Source organism: Nesoenas mayeri, assembly GCF_963082525.1.
Source record: "Nesoenas mayeri genome assembly, chromosome: 2".
NCBI lineage: Eukaryota > Metazoa > Chordata > Aves > Columbiformes > Columbidae > Nesoenas > Nesoenas mayeri.
The window spans coordinates 29,205,045-29,221,315 of record NC_137543.1 but is presented as its reverse complement, the minus strand read 5'-3'; the positions used below and the strand labels follow the sequence as shown (position 1 = coordinate 29,221,315).

The 16,271-nt window shown below is 36.5% G+C and overlaps 1 protein-coding gene across 1 annotated transcript in view; it reads right to left on the bottom strand.

Moving 5' to 3' along the window:
* The window catches only part of CNGB3 (cyclic nucleotide gated channel subunit beta 3), a gene marked incomplete at both ends in the record, with an annotated part of 101,374 nt that overhangs the window by 3,159 nt on the left and 81,944 nt on the right, over positions 1-16,271 (bottom strand). The window contains 6 exons of the mRNA XM_080364120.1: positions 269-415; positions 4,864-4,982; positions 7,109-7,192; positions 8,274-8,371; positions 8,783-8,942; positions 10,884-11,025. Coding sequence (XP_080220246.1) covers positions 269-415; positions 4,864-4,982; positions 7,109-7,192; positions 8,274-8,371; positions 8,783-8,942; positions 10,884-11,025 — 750 coding nt within the window. The remainder of the gene's footprint in view (positions 1-268; positions 416-4,863; positions 4,983-7,108; positions 7,193-8,273; positions 8,372-8,782; positions 8,943-10,883; positions 11,026-16,271) is intronic.

Genomic DNA, 16,271 nt, shown 5'->3' with positions numbered 1-16,271 from the left:
TCTCCATCTCCTGTTTTGTTACCTTAAATGCAATGGAGAAGGCAACTACATTCAGGACTTCATTCCTCTTACCACATTTCCACAAGCCTTGGAATCCCTGCCAAGACTATGGCTTCCACTAACCACTACCAGGCAAATCTGTCCTCTAAATAAAAATGTGTTTACATTTGTTACTCTTCCAAGAAAGGAACACAAATCTGTCCAGAAGCCACAACTCTCCATTCTGCACATAAATAATGTGATTTAAAAACTGTTATTAGGGACATACTTTGCTTTCTTCATGAGAAGTTTTTCTGAGTCAGGATAGTGCACCAAGATTTCATTGAGTGTTTTCTTGTCCAGAATGAAAAGGTTGGCAAAACCGTGAGCCACCACGTTGGCAGTCCTTCGATTTCCTCCACCTGCAGCTAATAAGCTGGAATGAAAATAAACATAAGTCACACTGTTACTTGCCCTAGTGAGGAATCTCTTTGCTGATGGTTCTCCATTAAAATAATGGTAAAGTTTGCTTATGTACCCAACTGTTCTATCTGATGTTCTGTAAAGGCCCTTTGCAGCTGGAATTAGAAATATCTTCTTGCCTCAGGAAGGCAGATTGTCACTGCTGGTCAGGAGGATGGAGAGGCAAAGGACTGTGAAAGGTCTTGCTAGACAGAGACTTTTCTCCCAAGAGGCACCCACTGCAAGAACTGCATTTGTTTTAGTCCTCATGTGAACTTGGCATTTCCTCAGTTTTATTGTTGAAAATGATTTACATCAGAAGCAGAGCAGCACAAGAGCGTTATTATTGAAAGAGTTATTTACAATGAATGAATGATTCCCCAAGAATTCCAATTTTCTCAAGCGAGTAAATTCTGTGGGGCTCTGTTTTTCATTTTTCTCACATAGTACATCTCATGTTTGAATGTTGGCAAGTTGAAATATAGGGATTAGGAAGGTCTTTCAAGCTGACAGTTACAAATGTGTCCACCAGAGAAAGAAGGCTATTTTGTTTTGGAAGTAAGGCATTAGACCAGTTTAGCAAGCAGAAGTTTGCCATAGGAAGGATATCCACTTGAAAATTAGATGTTGTACAAGTAAAAATTAAATTGCTCCTCTCACATTAAGAAGAGATCGCTTCTCAGCTGTAGTTTTAAGCAAGAGAAGTTGCCTTTTGCTCTTAGTTGTAAAATTGCTTTATTACTGTATTCAAGGAGATTCACTCTAAAAATCTGTCCCTTAAATGTTTCCCAGTAAGTTAATAGTTATAGAGAATATTAGTAACCTCTAAATTTAAAAGTGATTAATAAAGGATACTATGGACCCTATAAAACATGAATTAATACTTATCTTAAATATTAATCAAGGATATATAAATATTAGTTTTCATACTAAATATATTTATATAACATAAATATTAGACAATACAAATAATACATTTGACTTACAAAGGATAGTATGAGACCTCTGCAACTGTGTGTAGAAGGCTATTTTTACACATGCACACACACATAGTTTTTCTGCAACCCAAGATATCAATCGATACATGAACTCAAGCTGAAAATGCAGTATATGGTCTTCTTTTAAACAATTCTGTACAATTCCTCAGATAGAAGAAAACTATTTGCACAATAAGAAAAGCAGCTAAAGAAAACTGCAAACAGCTTTGAGTTCTGATGAATCACTTCTCAACAAGTCATTGAAAGTCATTTTCAGGCTTTCCTAAGAGAAAGCTCATTTTATCGAGGCAGACAAGGACTAAGGAGATCAACGTTTTCATTATGGTGATGATGTGAGCTGAATTTTACAAGGCAGTCCTTCCTCAAACAGAATGACTATGGACAGCTTTATGAACTTCATGATTGAATCTGCTTTGGCTAGTGTGCTAGTTACACGATAGATGAATTTTTAAAAAACAATTACATTTGTCTTGCAATGGTTCTTGATAGTGTAATATCTATATTAATAGAGAAAATTGCTTTTTTTGCCTTTCAGTTTTTACTCCAATTGTTAGCCTGAAATGCGGTGATATTAATATGATAACTTTGAGTTCTTATGCTAGAAAATTTAATTTAGAGGTATAAAGTTTTGAAAGTGATGACTCAGCTTATCTATTATTTTTTTTAGTGGCTGATCTCTGTAGGAAGCTGACATTCATTGAAATTAGCAGATTGATCCAGGGGATGGCATGAGCATCAGCTGAACATGCAGGGTTGTGGTGGCTCAGCTGGGCTCCTGTGTACATATGGAGAGAACTGGTAAGTCAGGAAAGGGAAACAGCATCTTGCTTTTGAGCAGGATGTCAAAGACCAAAGAGCAGAGTGCACTGAACAGCAGCTGCTGTGGCAAATCGTGGGACAAAGTGGAAAATGAAGTCTTTCACAAAGCTAAATACTCCCTTTAGTGTTGATTTTTTTTAAATAAAAGTTCAAGTTACAAAATCACTGAGCGGCTAAAGCTAAGACCAAACGTTTAGAGATCTTCCTGTCAAAAATTTACATATAATTGAGAAGTGGTTTAATTCTTCCAGAATTACCATTTTCTGATAGGAAGTTTTTCTGGTGAAATATCAGTAAATGGATGAAAGAGGACATCTGGCTTAAAGTGTAAATTTCTCTGGGCTAATGAAGTGATGTGTTATAGATGAATTTCTCTCTCAATTGTCTGTGCAGACAGGTTCTCATTAAGACAGCAATCTGTTTGCCGCTGGTTCTGAGATTATTTTGCTTCCCCAAACTGATATTATCTACACAGGAAAGTAGTAATGAGGGTAAGATGTTAATTGGAAGGCAACTGCTATTACTTCATCTGTTTCTGTAATAATTTTCGAGGATGAAATTGGTAAAGGATTTGTCTTGAGTTCTAGTATAATTCAGGCAAATTTTTTGAAATAAACATTTTTTGTTTTCTTCAGCTCCTTTGTTCTCAGAGACTCTTTAAACATCATTTACATGCATTTTGAACAGAGTGAGATTAAATAGCAAGTGTCTTATAAATCATGTAGTTTTACCACTTGGAATGAAGCTGGCATATTTCTCTAAGTACATTTTGAATCAGAAACTGGGAGGAAATCAGTCTAATATCAGGTGATAACCATGCTATGAATAGTGAGGGGAAAACTTGGATGTGCTAAATGAAGCAATATTTCATCCATTGAAGAATATATTTTTTCATTTTCTTCTGCTATACAGTGTTCAGAAGACCTTGACAAAGCGTACATAAAGAGGTGCTGTACAAGCTCATTATTTTCTAACACTTCTCCACAAGGAAGAGGGTGAATCTCTACTGATACGCTTAGTGCTTAATTTCTTTGCTTTTCTTCAATTTTGGAGATGTCTGCCAGTTGCTGTGTATTTTCTCCTTGAATTTATCCGCTGCCTGTCATTTATATGCAAATTACACGTGTCTGAATTGTTACGCTGCTGCAGTAGGTCAATGATGAACAAAACAGGACTAGAAGTGAAGGATTATAGCATTGCTGAGAGTTTTTCTTGCCATACTGGCAATTATGTGAAGAGCAACACGTATTGGGAAATGCATCTTTAATGGTTGTTGTGTAGTTCTCATGTGGAAACGAGTGCTCATCTGTATTAGATCAGAAGTTTGAAAATACCCATCCTTGTTTTAAAACCAATCATTATAATTTCTCAGTTTAAAAAACAAAGTCCTAGCTCCAAATACAAGACTAATAAATAATTGAAAACTATGTGTCTGTTGCATACCTTGGCTGCTGTAGCTTTTTCTTTTATCTTTTCATTATTCAGCCTGTACTGAAAAGCAGTGCATTCTCAGCTTTTCCACATAACTTACAATACAGTATTTTGATTTGAGGCTTTGCTCAGGTATTGTATTGTTACAGAGAAATAGCTTTCAAATAACCTTCTCTCAGAGAGCTAATATAATTTCGCTTTCCCACTCCATGAAAAGTCTGTATCTATGGGATATATCAGGTGTTTCCCACTTGAGGTCTAAGCAAGTTCTGTATGCACATTGCTGGACAAATGGGAATGTGTTCACTACCACAAAGGGAGACACAAGTAGAAGATAAATGTAACCCTGGCACAGAGCTGATTACTGCTTTTCAAAAGGCAGATTAAAGCTACCAGCAAGAGGATTAACAGTAACAGAGAGGCAGCTGGAAGAAGTCAAGAATCTGGTTTATCACCTGCAGCAGCACATGTATTTTATTACTTTTGCTCAGTCCAACCTCTGCAGGAGATGTAGTACCTAAAATCTAGCACTTGGTTGGCTAATTGGGGAAAATGGCACATAAGAGTTAATGGATTTTGCATAGCAACGACATGGAGAATATGAAAAATGTTTGTAGTCACCAGAGAAAAATATTCTTGTCCAGATGAACTTACACCCCAAAAAATGGTGTGTCCATTTTGAATGCTCTTAAACAAATACATTTTCAAATGTGAATGCCTGATTTTTGTCAACTTAGTCCCTACTTCAGCTCCTGGACCAGTCTTATTTGCTATTCTAGATTTTTTTAATCTCCTTTGATGAATGTTAATTATAATTTTTACCATCTGCTCTGTAAGGACACTTGGTCTAACTGTACAGGCAATAAAATGCATTTGCTCTTGCTGTATTGCAGACATCAGAACATGAAGATGTGTTAGATTTTTTAAAATCTGTCTGTATATCCCTGTGTACATTGCCCAAAACTCTGGTCTTGGATCTTGCTGGATTAGTCTCTGATCCTTCACTTAGATTTTCCTTCACTGACCTGTATCTCCTTGCTCAGTGTCCTCTAAGCTGATCCTACCAACTTTCTAGGCTTCCATAGTAGCTGTCGTACGTACCACAGAGAAGTTGAACAATGATTCTTTATTTGATCAGTTCTAAAGAATGTGTTAAAAATAGTGATGGACCTACCTGATCTCCCCAAATACAGCTCCTGCTCTGAGTGTGACCAGAACTTTTGTACCATCAGGGCCTCCAAGGACTTGAACTTCACCCTGTTTGATGATGTACATCTCTCTGCCAATCTCTCCCTGGGAACACAAACACATAAAGATCACAAGTTTTAGCCTGGCAGTGATTTCTTTGTTAGGATAATCTGACAAACTCTTATGTTTCCTCTTTCCTATACATAGGTTTACTTATACTATGAAGAAATGAATGTTTGCAGTAATTTTCCTAGCACTGAGCACAAGTGCAAGGACTGACTCTGGCAGACATAAGTGTGATGTGGGACAATATTTGAACAGGAGTAGGACTGTCCAGGCCAGCCTGGAAAAAGAAGACTAAATAATAGTCAGGATCGTAGTAGTCAATTCCATCAGCTGTTCTGGGGGAAACTGAAGTACTTCGGTAGCATATTTGATAACAAGTGCAAAAAGGCCCATGCTTCATGGTCTAAAAAGCTTCAGTTTTTACACTGTTTTTACTGATTCTAATAATCAGTTACATAATTTAAAAGGAAAATAAGAATAAAAAGTCATTCAAAACTTTGTCTAGTTTTCTGTAAATCACTGGATGGTTTAAGAGATTATTAGTTGGTTTATTATCCTCCACATGATCTACTAGGATTCAAAGCATGACATCATTGGTATATTCAATAAAAGGCAGGCAAACTGGAGTGATATAATGCACTTCACAAACATGACCATAACAGTCTTCACATCATCTCAGTAGACAGGCGAATAGATATTTTTCTACTCATGCAGCTGGAGTGACTGAGTCAAAGCAGAAATTTCATTTTAAAAGTGAAAAGGCAACAGGAACAAAGCCAGGACTGAAAATGTCTGGCTTGCATTTCCTGTCCCTTCGCTTGTGCCTCCAAGCCTGGATGTTGGATCTCCTCGATAAAGTACGGTGAGGCCAACACACATCCAAGGAGGAGGTGGTTCCAACAGGGTTTTATTCCCTACTACACGTTACAGCATTGATGGGATTGCTATGATTGTTGGCCACATAGTAGATCCATACAAGTGAAAGGCCTTTTAGCTCTGAATCCAGCCAGAATAAATTGATATTTCAATTTCTCACAATCCATTCGTGTTGAGATCTGCTTGCGTCTGACTGCAGTATCAAGACCCTGAATCTGTAACTGTCATTTTTTATCTCTGTTGTGGCAGAGTCCCGGCCGTAGTCTAAGATCCCTTCTCACTGTGCATCGTACAAGCAAACACACCAAACTATTCTTCCACCCTTCCCAACCAAAAGTAATTCTGGGACTGGTCTTTGAAGGGACACACCTGATCCTTCAGTGCCTTCACAAATGTTTAAACTTCCTACACTGTGGGCTCAATGGGACTAACTCAGCATTTGGGAAGAGAAGCATACGCTTAACACTTGGAGGAACTAGGACCTTAGTGAATATGCTGGACCAGAACTGCTGAAGACATGTTAAGGGGTTCTGATGGGCACTTCTGGATGTGGTATGAACTGTGGGTCAGTTGCCAGAATGGTAACAGTACTGATACTTCAGCCTCCCCTATGCTTTAATTACATCCAACACTGCCTGTACATGTCTTCTGAAAAGACTTGGGCTCACCTGGTCAGCAGCTGAGCTGTCTACTTGTGTTACTCTAAGGCCATGTTTGATCAAACACTACGAGAAGACAGGCTTCTCTGCTGAGGGACAGTGTGACAGCATTCAGCTCCAAGTCTGGAGATGGCTCAAAGCTATGCCTGAAGGTCAAACAAGATCAAATCCTGCTGGGAGGAGCAGTATGGGGTGCAGTGTGTTTTCTACATTCTTTGGTAATTCCACTTAAGAGTTTCTGAATACATGAATGAGGCACATACAAAGTATTGTAGAATGAGATCTGCATGCTAGGTTTCTATGTATATATGTATAAAAATTAAGCTTGCTCCATTTTAAAAGTTAAAACTTCATGTTGTATCATCAGATAAGCCATATTTACATGAAGTACTTTCCCATATTAATGTAATTTTATGTTTGATAGTATAAGTAATGAAATCCATATTGTCTTGTTCTAGGTTGAAACTTGAGAGCACATTTGTTATTATTACACAGAATACCCTAATAACTTTTATGCTATCTAATTCACTCAGGATTAATTTTATTTAAAAGACACTGTTGACCCACATCTGAACTCTTTTTATAAACTACATGCTATAATTATTATTTGAAAGAGACAACAATTCTCACCTTTTTGCAGACAAAATCACCAGGTAAATACACAATGGATTTCAACCTTAGCAGCATGTCATATATCATCTGGGTATCGCACCCCTGTTAAAATAATTAGAAATGTTGGCTCTATTAATTCAGTAACACGAGTGATTATTAATGCTTACACTGGGCAGCAAATTCCAACAACACATGAATGATCCAGGGATCCTTAAGTAGAATGCAAACACAAAACATCATCAAGATCAGCTTTTACAGCAGAGAAAAGGCTGAAAGAATTGTTATTTCAGATACTTATAAAGTTTCCTTCCAGTTAAACACCTCTTTGTGGTTTGTTTTGTTTTTGTTTTTGTTTTAAAGTAAGCTTCTGTACGTCTAATTTTGCAGTGGAAGCTCAGTTAGTGCGACATTCATAGTCTCGTGTTTGCTTTTTACTGATCAGGGGAAAAAATAGCAGATCATGTTAAATGTTGGTATGAATCTACGAATTTCATGCCTTCAGCAAATGTGTCAGAACGCATTCAGAATGTAATGTTTATGCAGAGATATCATGATTTTTTATTTTGCAATTATCCAAAAAACAAATTAGTTTTGAGGTTACGGTATATCAATACTACTTCTAAAAATGCTTTGTTTCCTTAGTTTTGTTGCCAAAAATCTAACCTTAACCACTACATTCAAATTGTACCTCTGGAAAATTACCATGATAACAAATAGAAGGTTTCTTTGCACAAAAAGTCACTAAAATGTAGCATTCGCTACCTCAGAGTTATGTTGCCAGAACACATGGCATTAGTGATCTCTCAGGCAGCGCTGGGTGGGATACAGCAAGGCAAGGTGGACCATATTAAAAATTGCATTCTTCTATGTCTAGCTCTTGAAGTAATACTCTGAAATCACTTACAGCCTTACCATAACATCAGCTTTAATATATAGATATAACAGGACTGTGTCTAAATCTCATTTACTCCTTTTCTTTTTTTAATCTCTGCTTTGACACAAAAAACTCCAAGGGCAGGCACTTTGCTTTGTCCTGAAATGTCTTCACTGACTAAAATATTTCTTAGACCTATTTTGCCTCACATATTAACACACATGTCCTTAAGTGTTGCAAAATGCACAATAGAAGGTTTCTGTCTCAGGAATACCACTCATTTCTGCATTCTCCTGTAAAATTACTTGCTTTGAATAAGTCAACTTTATTGACAATGGCAAAGTTCACGTCAATTGCAATGGCTAATTGCATTTTGGTTGGCATCTGCTCCAGTAATTCTGATTCATCTGTAAAAGAAAAAAAAAAAAGCAAACTGTTAGTTAGAAAATGTAAAGGTAGAATGAAAGAATATCCATAAAAAATGAGCATTGTGCAGAAAAATAACTTAATGGAGCTATTCTAGCATTTATTATTTCAAATGAAGAAGCTACTAATATGGTTTTACTAAGATATTATCTTCTAAGTTACACATCCTGTCTAAAGTTATAACTAGAACATTATATAAATCAATAGAATTTGTGAAGTAGTAAGCATGGTACTGCTTTGCAGTTCTTCTATTTTCTGAAGTAAATTGAATACCCTGCTCTCCTCATATGCAATTCAGAAAAGCAGAAATGTGAATTACACCCTATATCTGTATCTGCACAACAACCCCTCGCACTTGGAGTTGCTGTGTAACTGGAATTGGAAAGCCTTACCCAGCATTCCCTGGGAGTCCCATGTGTACTCATACCAGGTTCGAACACGATTTTGGACAACTCTTGGAATAGAATAAGTGTTCATATAGGAGACAGTGTTATCCATACAGGAACGGTAGTAGTTCTGTCCTGCTGTAGCTGCTCCAATGACATCCCTCATCTGCAAACATCAGTTGTTGTTACTACACATTTCAGCAAAAATAGTCCTGATTTTAATATCTTGTTAACAGTGTATAAAAAGAATAAACCACTTGTTTGCAAAATCACTGATCAATTATACATTCAGCTGCATGTTTTCAATAGGTACTTCATCCACTTTTTAAGAAGCAGTACAGATTTAATCCAATTGTGTTGGAAAAATCTCTATGATATTAAAGAAATCATTTGTGGATTTTAGCTTATTCTTCTGTCTCATATTTCTGGACGTGGATGAAAAATATAGGTAATGCTTTTCTTAAAAATCCGTAATAAAGCTACTCTGCATTTGGTGTGCAATGCAAGTCAGATGCAAATTGGGCTAAATTTGTGTGATAACATCAGGTGGCACATCTAGAATTAAAATCCCACCATTGTTTAAATATTTAAGAGAATCTAGATCAGTCCTAAAAATGCATTTTGAGCTGAAATGGGACCTTGGAGGTTTTAATGCAGAAACATCATTTAACATTCCAACACAAGTAAAATTTAGTTTTTAGAAAGTGAATGAGTTAATGTTCATATATATTCATTCTTCAAAAGCATAACTATACAAACAGTTTTTTTGTATAATGGCTTCATATTGCAGTGGCCAAGTGTGCTGATGGGCTGAATTCTGCTTTTCATTACAGAGGTGCAATTGATTGCAGTAGGAATAACAATTTTTAGGTAAGTGTGCTAAACCAGGAATAGTGCAGTAGCCTTAAGAGCTCTTTGTAAACAGGAATGATAACAATCTGCAATGAAACTGTGTGTTAAAATTTAAGGTTTGAGTCTGCAAATGACTAAAAATGGCTACAAAAACTAATCTGCAGAATATTCTTCGGCAATGGTGCTTTCATTGACAGTTATAAGAATGTAGGAAAAAAATACAAATATACAAACTCTGAAGTTCAATCCAATATAGTTGAATTCAATAGTTTTCCAGAAGAAATATTTTATGTGAACTACTTTCTCTTAATTTGTGTAATTCTTGTTTATGGATGAGTTTTAAATCCTATGGGCAAGAGTCTGTTTCATGATGGTTATTTCTTGCGCTGCTAAAAAAAAAGTATTCAGTATTTGATTGAACTTTTCCAATCTTGTATTCAAAATAAAAATTACATTTTAGTTTTCTTTTTTTTTTTTTTCTTCTTCTTCATATTTCTTCCAGTATCAAGCATGTGGCAATCAAAAGGTCTGGGATGATTTCTACAGGAGTCTGATAAGACAGAGTCTCACATAGAAACAATGACATTGGTTTTTCTGTAGGCAAGGTATTTTAAAAACCTATGGATCTAAAGCCCAAGCTTAACAGTTACAAGCCTGAAATATTTCAGTTATATTGATCTTTAAGTATATCTGATTTGCTGTGTGAAGGGCTTTTTTTTTCTTTTTTTTAGTCTCCTGCCAAATGAGAATCAAGAGAAATAGAAAACAGTCGATTTTCAGGTTAACGAATATATTGTAATTTATGGAAGAGAGCAGAATCCTAGTTTGACAGGATAATGGGATTTCCATTAACAGTATTCTATTGACAGTAATATCGAGTGTGACTTATTCAATAATTTGTACATATTAATATCATATCTACAATTATAATGTTGTATCAGATTTAACAGTATAATGTGAATGTTAAGGAGCTGTCTCCTTGGCTATGAGGAAGAAGAAATTATATGCAGTTTCAAGAATCATCCGTGTTCTGCAGAGTGCTGAGTTTAAATCGGCTTGTGTGAAAAAGGACTACAAAACTGGGAAATAATTAAACACGTGTTTGTCAGTAGAGTAAGTACAAGTAACTGTTAAATAGAGGGACGTTCAGATGGAAGCTCAACTTTTTCCCAGAATTAAACTCCATTAAACTGTATATATAATTGCTACATTACAAGGAATTGAACGTATCTAGTTAATGATTTTTTTGAGTTACCTGACCAATTAAGCTGGAGAAGACAAAGACACCCAAGAAAAAATTCAGCAGTTGAAAAACTATCTCAAACAAAGTTTGTGGTTCTGGAAGGCCACCGATAGTGATTAAAGTACGAACTGCCCAGTAGTAACATCTTAGATACCTGTGGATACAGACAGCATTTTTGTTACAGACTGTAGGTACTTATGTGGTTGAAGTTAAGCATATGCATACCTGCGTTGGGCCTTTCAATGATGCTTTTCAATCCAGAAGACCTTCAGCATTTTCTATGAAGGGTTATGGTTTTACAAATGATACAGTTACGTTAATCGGATTGAGCTGAATGTTCTCACTGACAGCAAACTAAGAATATCTGGGAAATGCAGCAGTTGCTGTTCTTCAGTTACTCTTTGCAGCATTAGAGAAGACTTCTGTGACAAATTGCCAAGGTGGACACTACAGCATTAGAAAACTACTAGTGAAGATGCCATGATGTTAAAAGCAGTGTGTTAGAGACTTCCCAGAGTTTACCTAGAATCACAGAAGCACAGAATGTCCTGAGTTGGAAGGGACTCACAAGGATCACCAAGTTCAACCTCTGTCCCTGCATCTGACAGCTCCACAGTTCACATCATGTGTCTGAGGGCGTTGTCCAGTCTCTTCTTGAATAGTGAATATTGACTATACCTGTAGCATACTAGAAGCACACACATCTGAAGGTCTCTTCCATGGCTTCACTTGATGACACCAGTGTGAGGCCTTATGATGGGCATGACAAATGCAGTGTTGTTCTTCTTATGCCCATTAATTTTCCTACCCCTTTAACACACTGGTCTTCTTCCTACTCTGCTTCTGAGCATTTTTCATTGGCTCTGCCTCCTGGGTTATGTCAAACAGAAGTTACATGTTTCCACAAGCTGTGTGTTCATCCACCTTGTCCAAGCCACTTCACTTACTCAGCACTGAAAGGCTGACTTGACTTGACTTGTCCTAGTGGGTAGCCTCCACTAGCCCTTCTGTCACCTTAACAAACACTTTCTTGCCTTCTTCAGTACTTTCCCTCATGCCTGGGAAGAACTATCCATCAATGGCTAGTGCCCTTCAAGACTTTTCTCAGAGCTCTTTTGATCTAGAAACCAAATATAGCAGTGAGCAATGGTCAGTCACTGACTCTGCTTCAATATACAGCTTATATTGACTCCTTCCCAGTATCTCTCTGCTGTCTGTCGTTCCTCACACCTGAAGTGTGAGCTCTTTGGACAAATACTTTTTGTTCTGTTTGTACAGCCCTTTTTGTACAGCCTTGTGCATGACAGAGCCTGTTGCATTGAATCTGTATATTTCTATTATTATGATAACAAAAGTCTGTGAAAATAACAAAGGACTAAGACAGAATTATTATTTTTTTTAATTTTGTGAGGATACTCATACTATTTCTCTTAAAAAATATATATTTATATAAAATATCTTGGTATCTCTAAGATTCTGTTTTAAATTTCATTCTAGAACATGGCACCATTAGTAATGCAGCAGCCCCCACACTGTGCAGTGGAGATTAAGTAGTTCAAATCAGTGTCATGAATGTGCTGTCATTTCCTTATTTTCTGATCTACCAAGTAATTGGTTTAGGAAAATTTTTAAAACCCTTCTATTAATTAGAATTTGACTTCCTATGTCTCTGTACGATCAGACTTCAGCTTCACTCCTGATTAGGAGTTGAAGTTTGTTTTCCTTAATTGGACAATAAGGTTTTCTGTTCTTTCATCTGTGGCTATTGCTTTTAAAGCAATGAACATTCATTCTATTTGTTGAATTTTATTGAGTTTGAAATAAACAAAACAATGTAACAAACACAGAAGAAATATTTTTGGAGTTGTTTGTTTTGAAATAGACAGTATTGCATGCATCTTCTCATGCCTACCCTGAATCTGAGGCCACGTCATCTGCTTGCAGACTTCAGGTATACATTTTAATTTCGTGGCCTCCACTTTTAAACTCTGATGTTATTAAGATATGACCTGCGCTCCTATTAATTAATGGTCCATGTAACAATACAGTTGGAGGGTCAATTTTGTGCAAATATGAGAAAATAAACTAAAAATAACAACCAATTCCAATGAGAGTTTTTATTTAAATCACTTAAAGGTGTTTCCAAGTCTATCACCTAAAATTTCAGGCTTTACCAAGCCATCAGTTTTTGCTTTTCATTACAAAGTCATCTTTTTCTTGGTTACAGATTAATGATATGCAGTAACAATGATCACTTTTGCCATAGTTTTCTACTTTCAGGTTTTAACAGCCAGAACTGTCTGTTTTCATTCAGAGTCCTTGAGTCAAAAAATTCATTTCATGTCTGCCATCATATCATTTTTCCTTGTTAGGGCTGCAAAATGAACAGCTGGATTACATCATTATAATATTTTCACTTGAGCTCAAAAAAATCATCACCTATGCATGCTTCTAGTAAAGTATGCGTAAGTAGCAGCTTTCTCTTAGACTTCTGTAGCATAAATAAATAGTAAAAAAAGGCCTCACATCTGTTTTGAAATAATTGAAGATTTAAGCATAAAATGATGTCTCTAGCTTGTCTGAGAGGAATTATCATATAAAGCATATTAATATCATATTCCTTTGCCATAACTGAGAATGTTGTAGTGCTTGAAATATGCATAATTTATTAATGTAAAAATAAAGACATTAACGTTACTTCTGTGCTAGTTACTATAGGAAACAAAAGTAATTATCCAGCTCCCTCACCCCCAATGGTCTTGGATGCCAAGCTTGCTAAGACTACCATGATAGACAAGATAATGTCCATTCTGGGCATGTCTACAAATAATGAAAGCAGATCCTCAAAGCAATTTAGGGGGTCACATTCTTTGCAGTGTTGTATATTCGAAATGTGAGAGATTTTCTTCAGATCTGCCCATCCCTTTCTGAAGATGTAGTTAATACAGTACATCCTTCGGTAATTTCACTTCAAAAGAAACTTTCTGCTGGCAAAGTCATATAATATTCATTATCTCTTAGGCACAGGTTTTATATTTTCTCCATTGACACATTTTATTGTTTTTATTTTAATCTGAAATGAAAGTTAGACAGTTGAAACATAAAGCAGCTTTTTTTTTTTTTTTTTCCTCCCTAAGAAAGGGAGAAATGAGATTGTAAATTTTGTTTAAGGAAAGCCAGAAAAAATCAGACTCCTATTTCAACAGTATTAGCAGCTGTGCTTCCTACTAGCTAGTGCCTGGAAACCATCATTGCTCACTATACGGCTTGCTAGCCTGCTATAAAATGACTGCTGAAGGAAACAACATGAGACAAGAAAGGGATTTTCCCTCTGCACAACACAGATTATGTTTATCCTTCAGGCAAACTACTAGATTTTTCCCTAAAGTAAGTCCTAGGTATGAAAACATTCAGAAACACTGCAAATAAGATACCTTATAATATTATGCCTTTTTTTTTTTTTCATAGAAATCTATTTCAGAATACGCTAAACTTCTTATATGATTTTGATTAATAAGGATAAAACAAATCTTTGTGCATGTGGCTATCAGATTTTAAGGTATTACGCACACATTCATTTCTTTCCAGGGAAGCATTATTTTTGGGCTGTCACATTTGACTCCTCTCAGATTATAACCAGGATGAGTTTCAGCAAAGAAGTGACCTTTAGAAACTGGTACTCTAATGACCTCCTTCTTGGTACCTCTTTTTTTTGAGTGACTTTTTTATCAGGTGGCTGTGGGTATGATGATCTGAGACAGAATGGTGTAAACCAGGAAGCTTTTGTCTAAAAAGTGTGGCTGCAAGTAGGAGGTCTGAAAGCACAAGGTCTGCCATGAGTCGGGTTGTGCATTCACAGATTGGAGGTGCAGAACTGGCACTGCATAGCAAGCACTGTGAGAAGCAGGGTTGTTCTAGACATGTACAGTGACCATTTCCTGGGACTTTCAGATATCTGCTAAGTTTTTGCCCAGAACAGGAAGGCAGCAAGCCATACAGAAACATCAGTGGGATGTAAATAGATGTCTTGATTAATAAATATGCTGGAGGTTTTTGCAGACTACTTGTAGATTACTTGCAAACAGCAGAATATACCATGAGCAAAGTGGAAAAATTTGTTTTGCCTAAATTTAATGCTGACCTGGGATTCCCTGCATGGGAATTTCAGCTCCCTAGTTTTAGTTTCCTTGATGGGTGGTGGTGAAAGAGACAGATACTTCCATGGGACAATTCAGAACAATGACATTACATACCTGCCTTGAATCCCTTTCTAGAGAATTTTTCCATTTTCTTGAGGAATTAGGGGCATCGATCTCTTACTTAGGTAATTACATTAGATTGTAAATAACACATAGTTCAAATTGTTCACTTAGCTGTAATTAAGAGACCTTTTTGACATTCTGCTTCCATGGTTACTATGGCTCTACACTATGGTGTTCTATCAGGGATGCTATCCTGCTGTGTTAGGAGAGACTGAGGTCTGTCTGCCTAATTATACCAAGCTCATGAGTGCAGATTTAATCCTGGGAACATCTTGTGTGGCTAATTTGGGTGCACTGTAGGGGGGTAAAGTTGACTGCCTTTGTCTGCCCCTCAGGTCAAAGGCTTCGGTTGAAGGCTGCCATGCAAAAGACCTCAAATCTTGAACTGGCGCTACCACTTTAGAGTCTAGACATGAGCTGGAAAAGAAAACAGCTAGCAGAAATTTGCAAAAACAGCTACTTTGATGTTTTGAGTGCTATATACAGCTGTTAGAAACTGAAGTCCAACAGTTAGTGTGCCTGCTGAGGAACGTATAAATAATCAAATTGATAAGAGAATCTGTTGTCTGTGTATTCTTTTTAGCCTGGAATGGAAAAAAGAAAATGATCCTAGAAATGTTGACATTTTTAAGAACTGGTATGGCCATAACTAACAACACTTTACAGACACAGCAGGAATTCTACATAAAATATTCATGCCACTAAATCAGAGCCAGATAATTTGCTTTGGGTCAGTGTAATCTGAGACTACTAGAATTTTGATTAATTTGTCAAAATTCTTATTGCCGCCTTTTTTTTTAATTAGCTAAGAAGCTATGTTTGTCCTACCTTCCTTCTGAATGTGGTCCCATTGTATATGAGAGCAATGGCATATTTTTCTTCAAATATTGGCAACTCCGACTGCTATGTGAAAGGAAATTACATCTACACTGCTGTGCCATAATATATACTGCAGTTCTGGTTACTTTTTCTGACAGATTTTTTCAGGATTGTTCTTAATTCCTGCTTTCCGAAGAAATTAATATACTTAGAAGTATCTTGTCTGGTATGTTTAAATTCGCATTGCATCTCCAATAATAACTAATGTTCACGCAATGCCTCTTTGTCAAAAATCCCCAAACATTCAACAATCAGATAA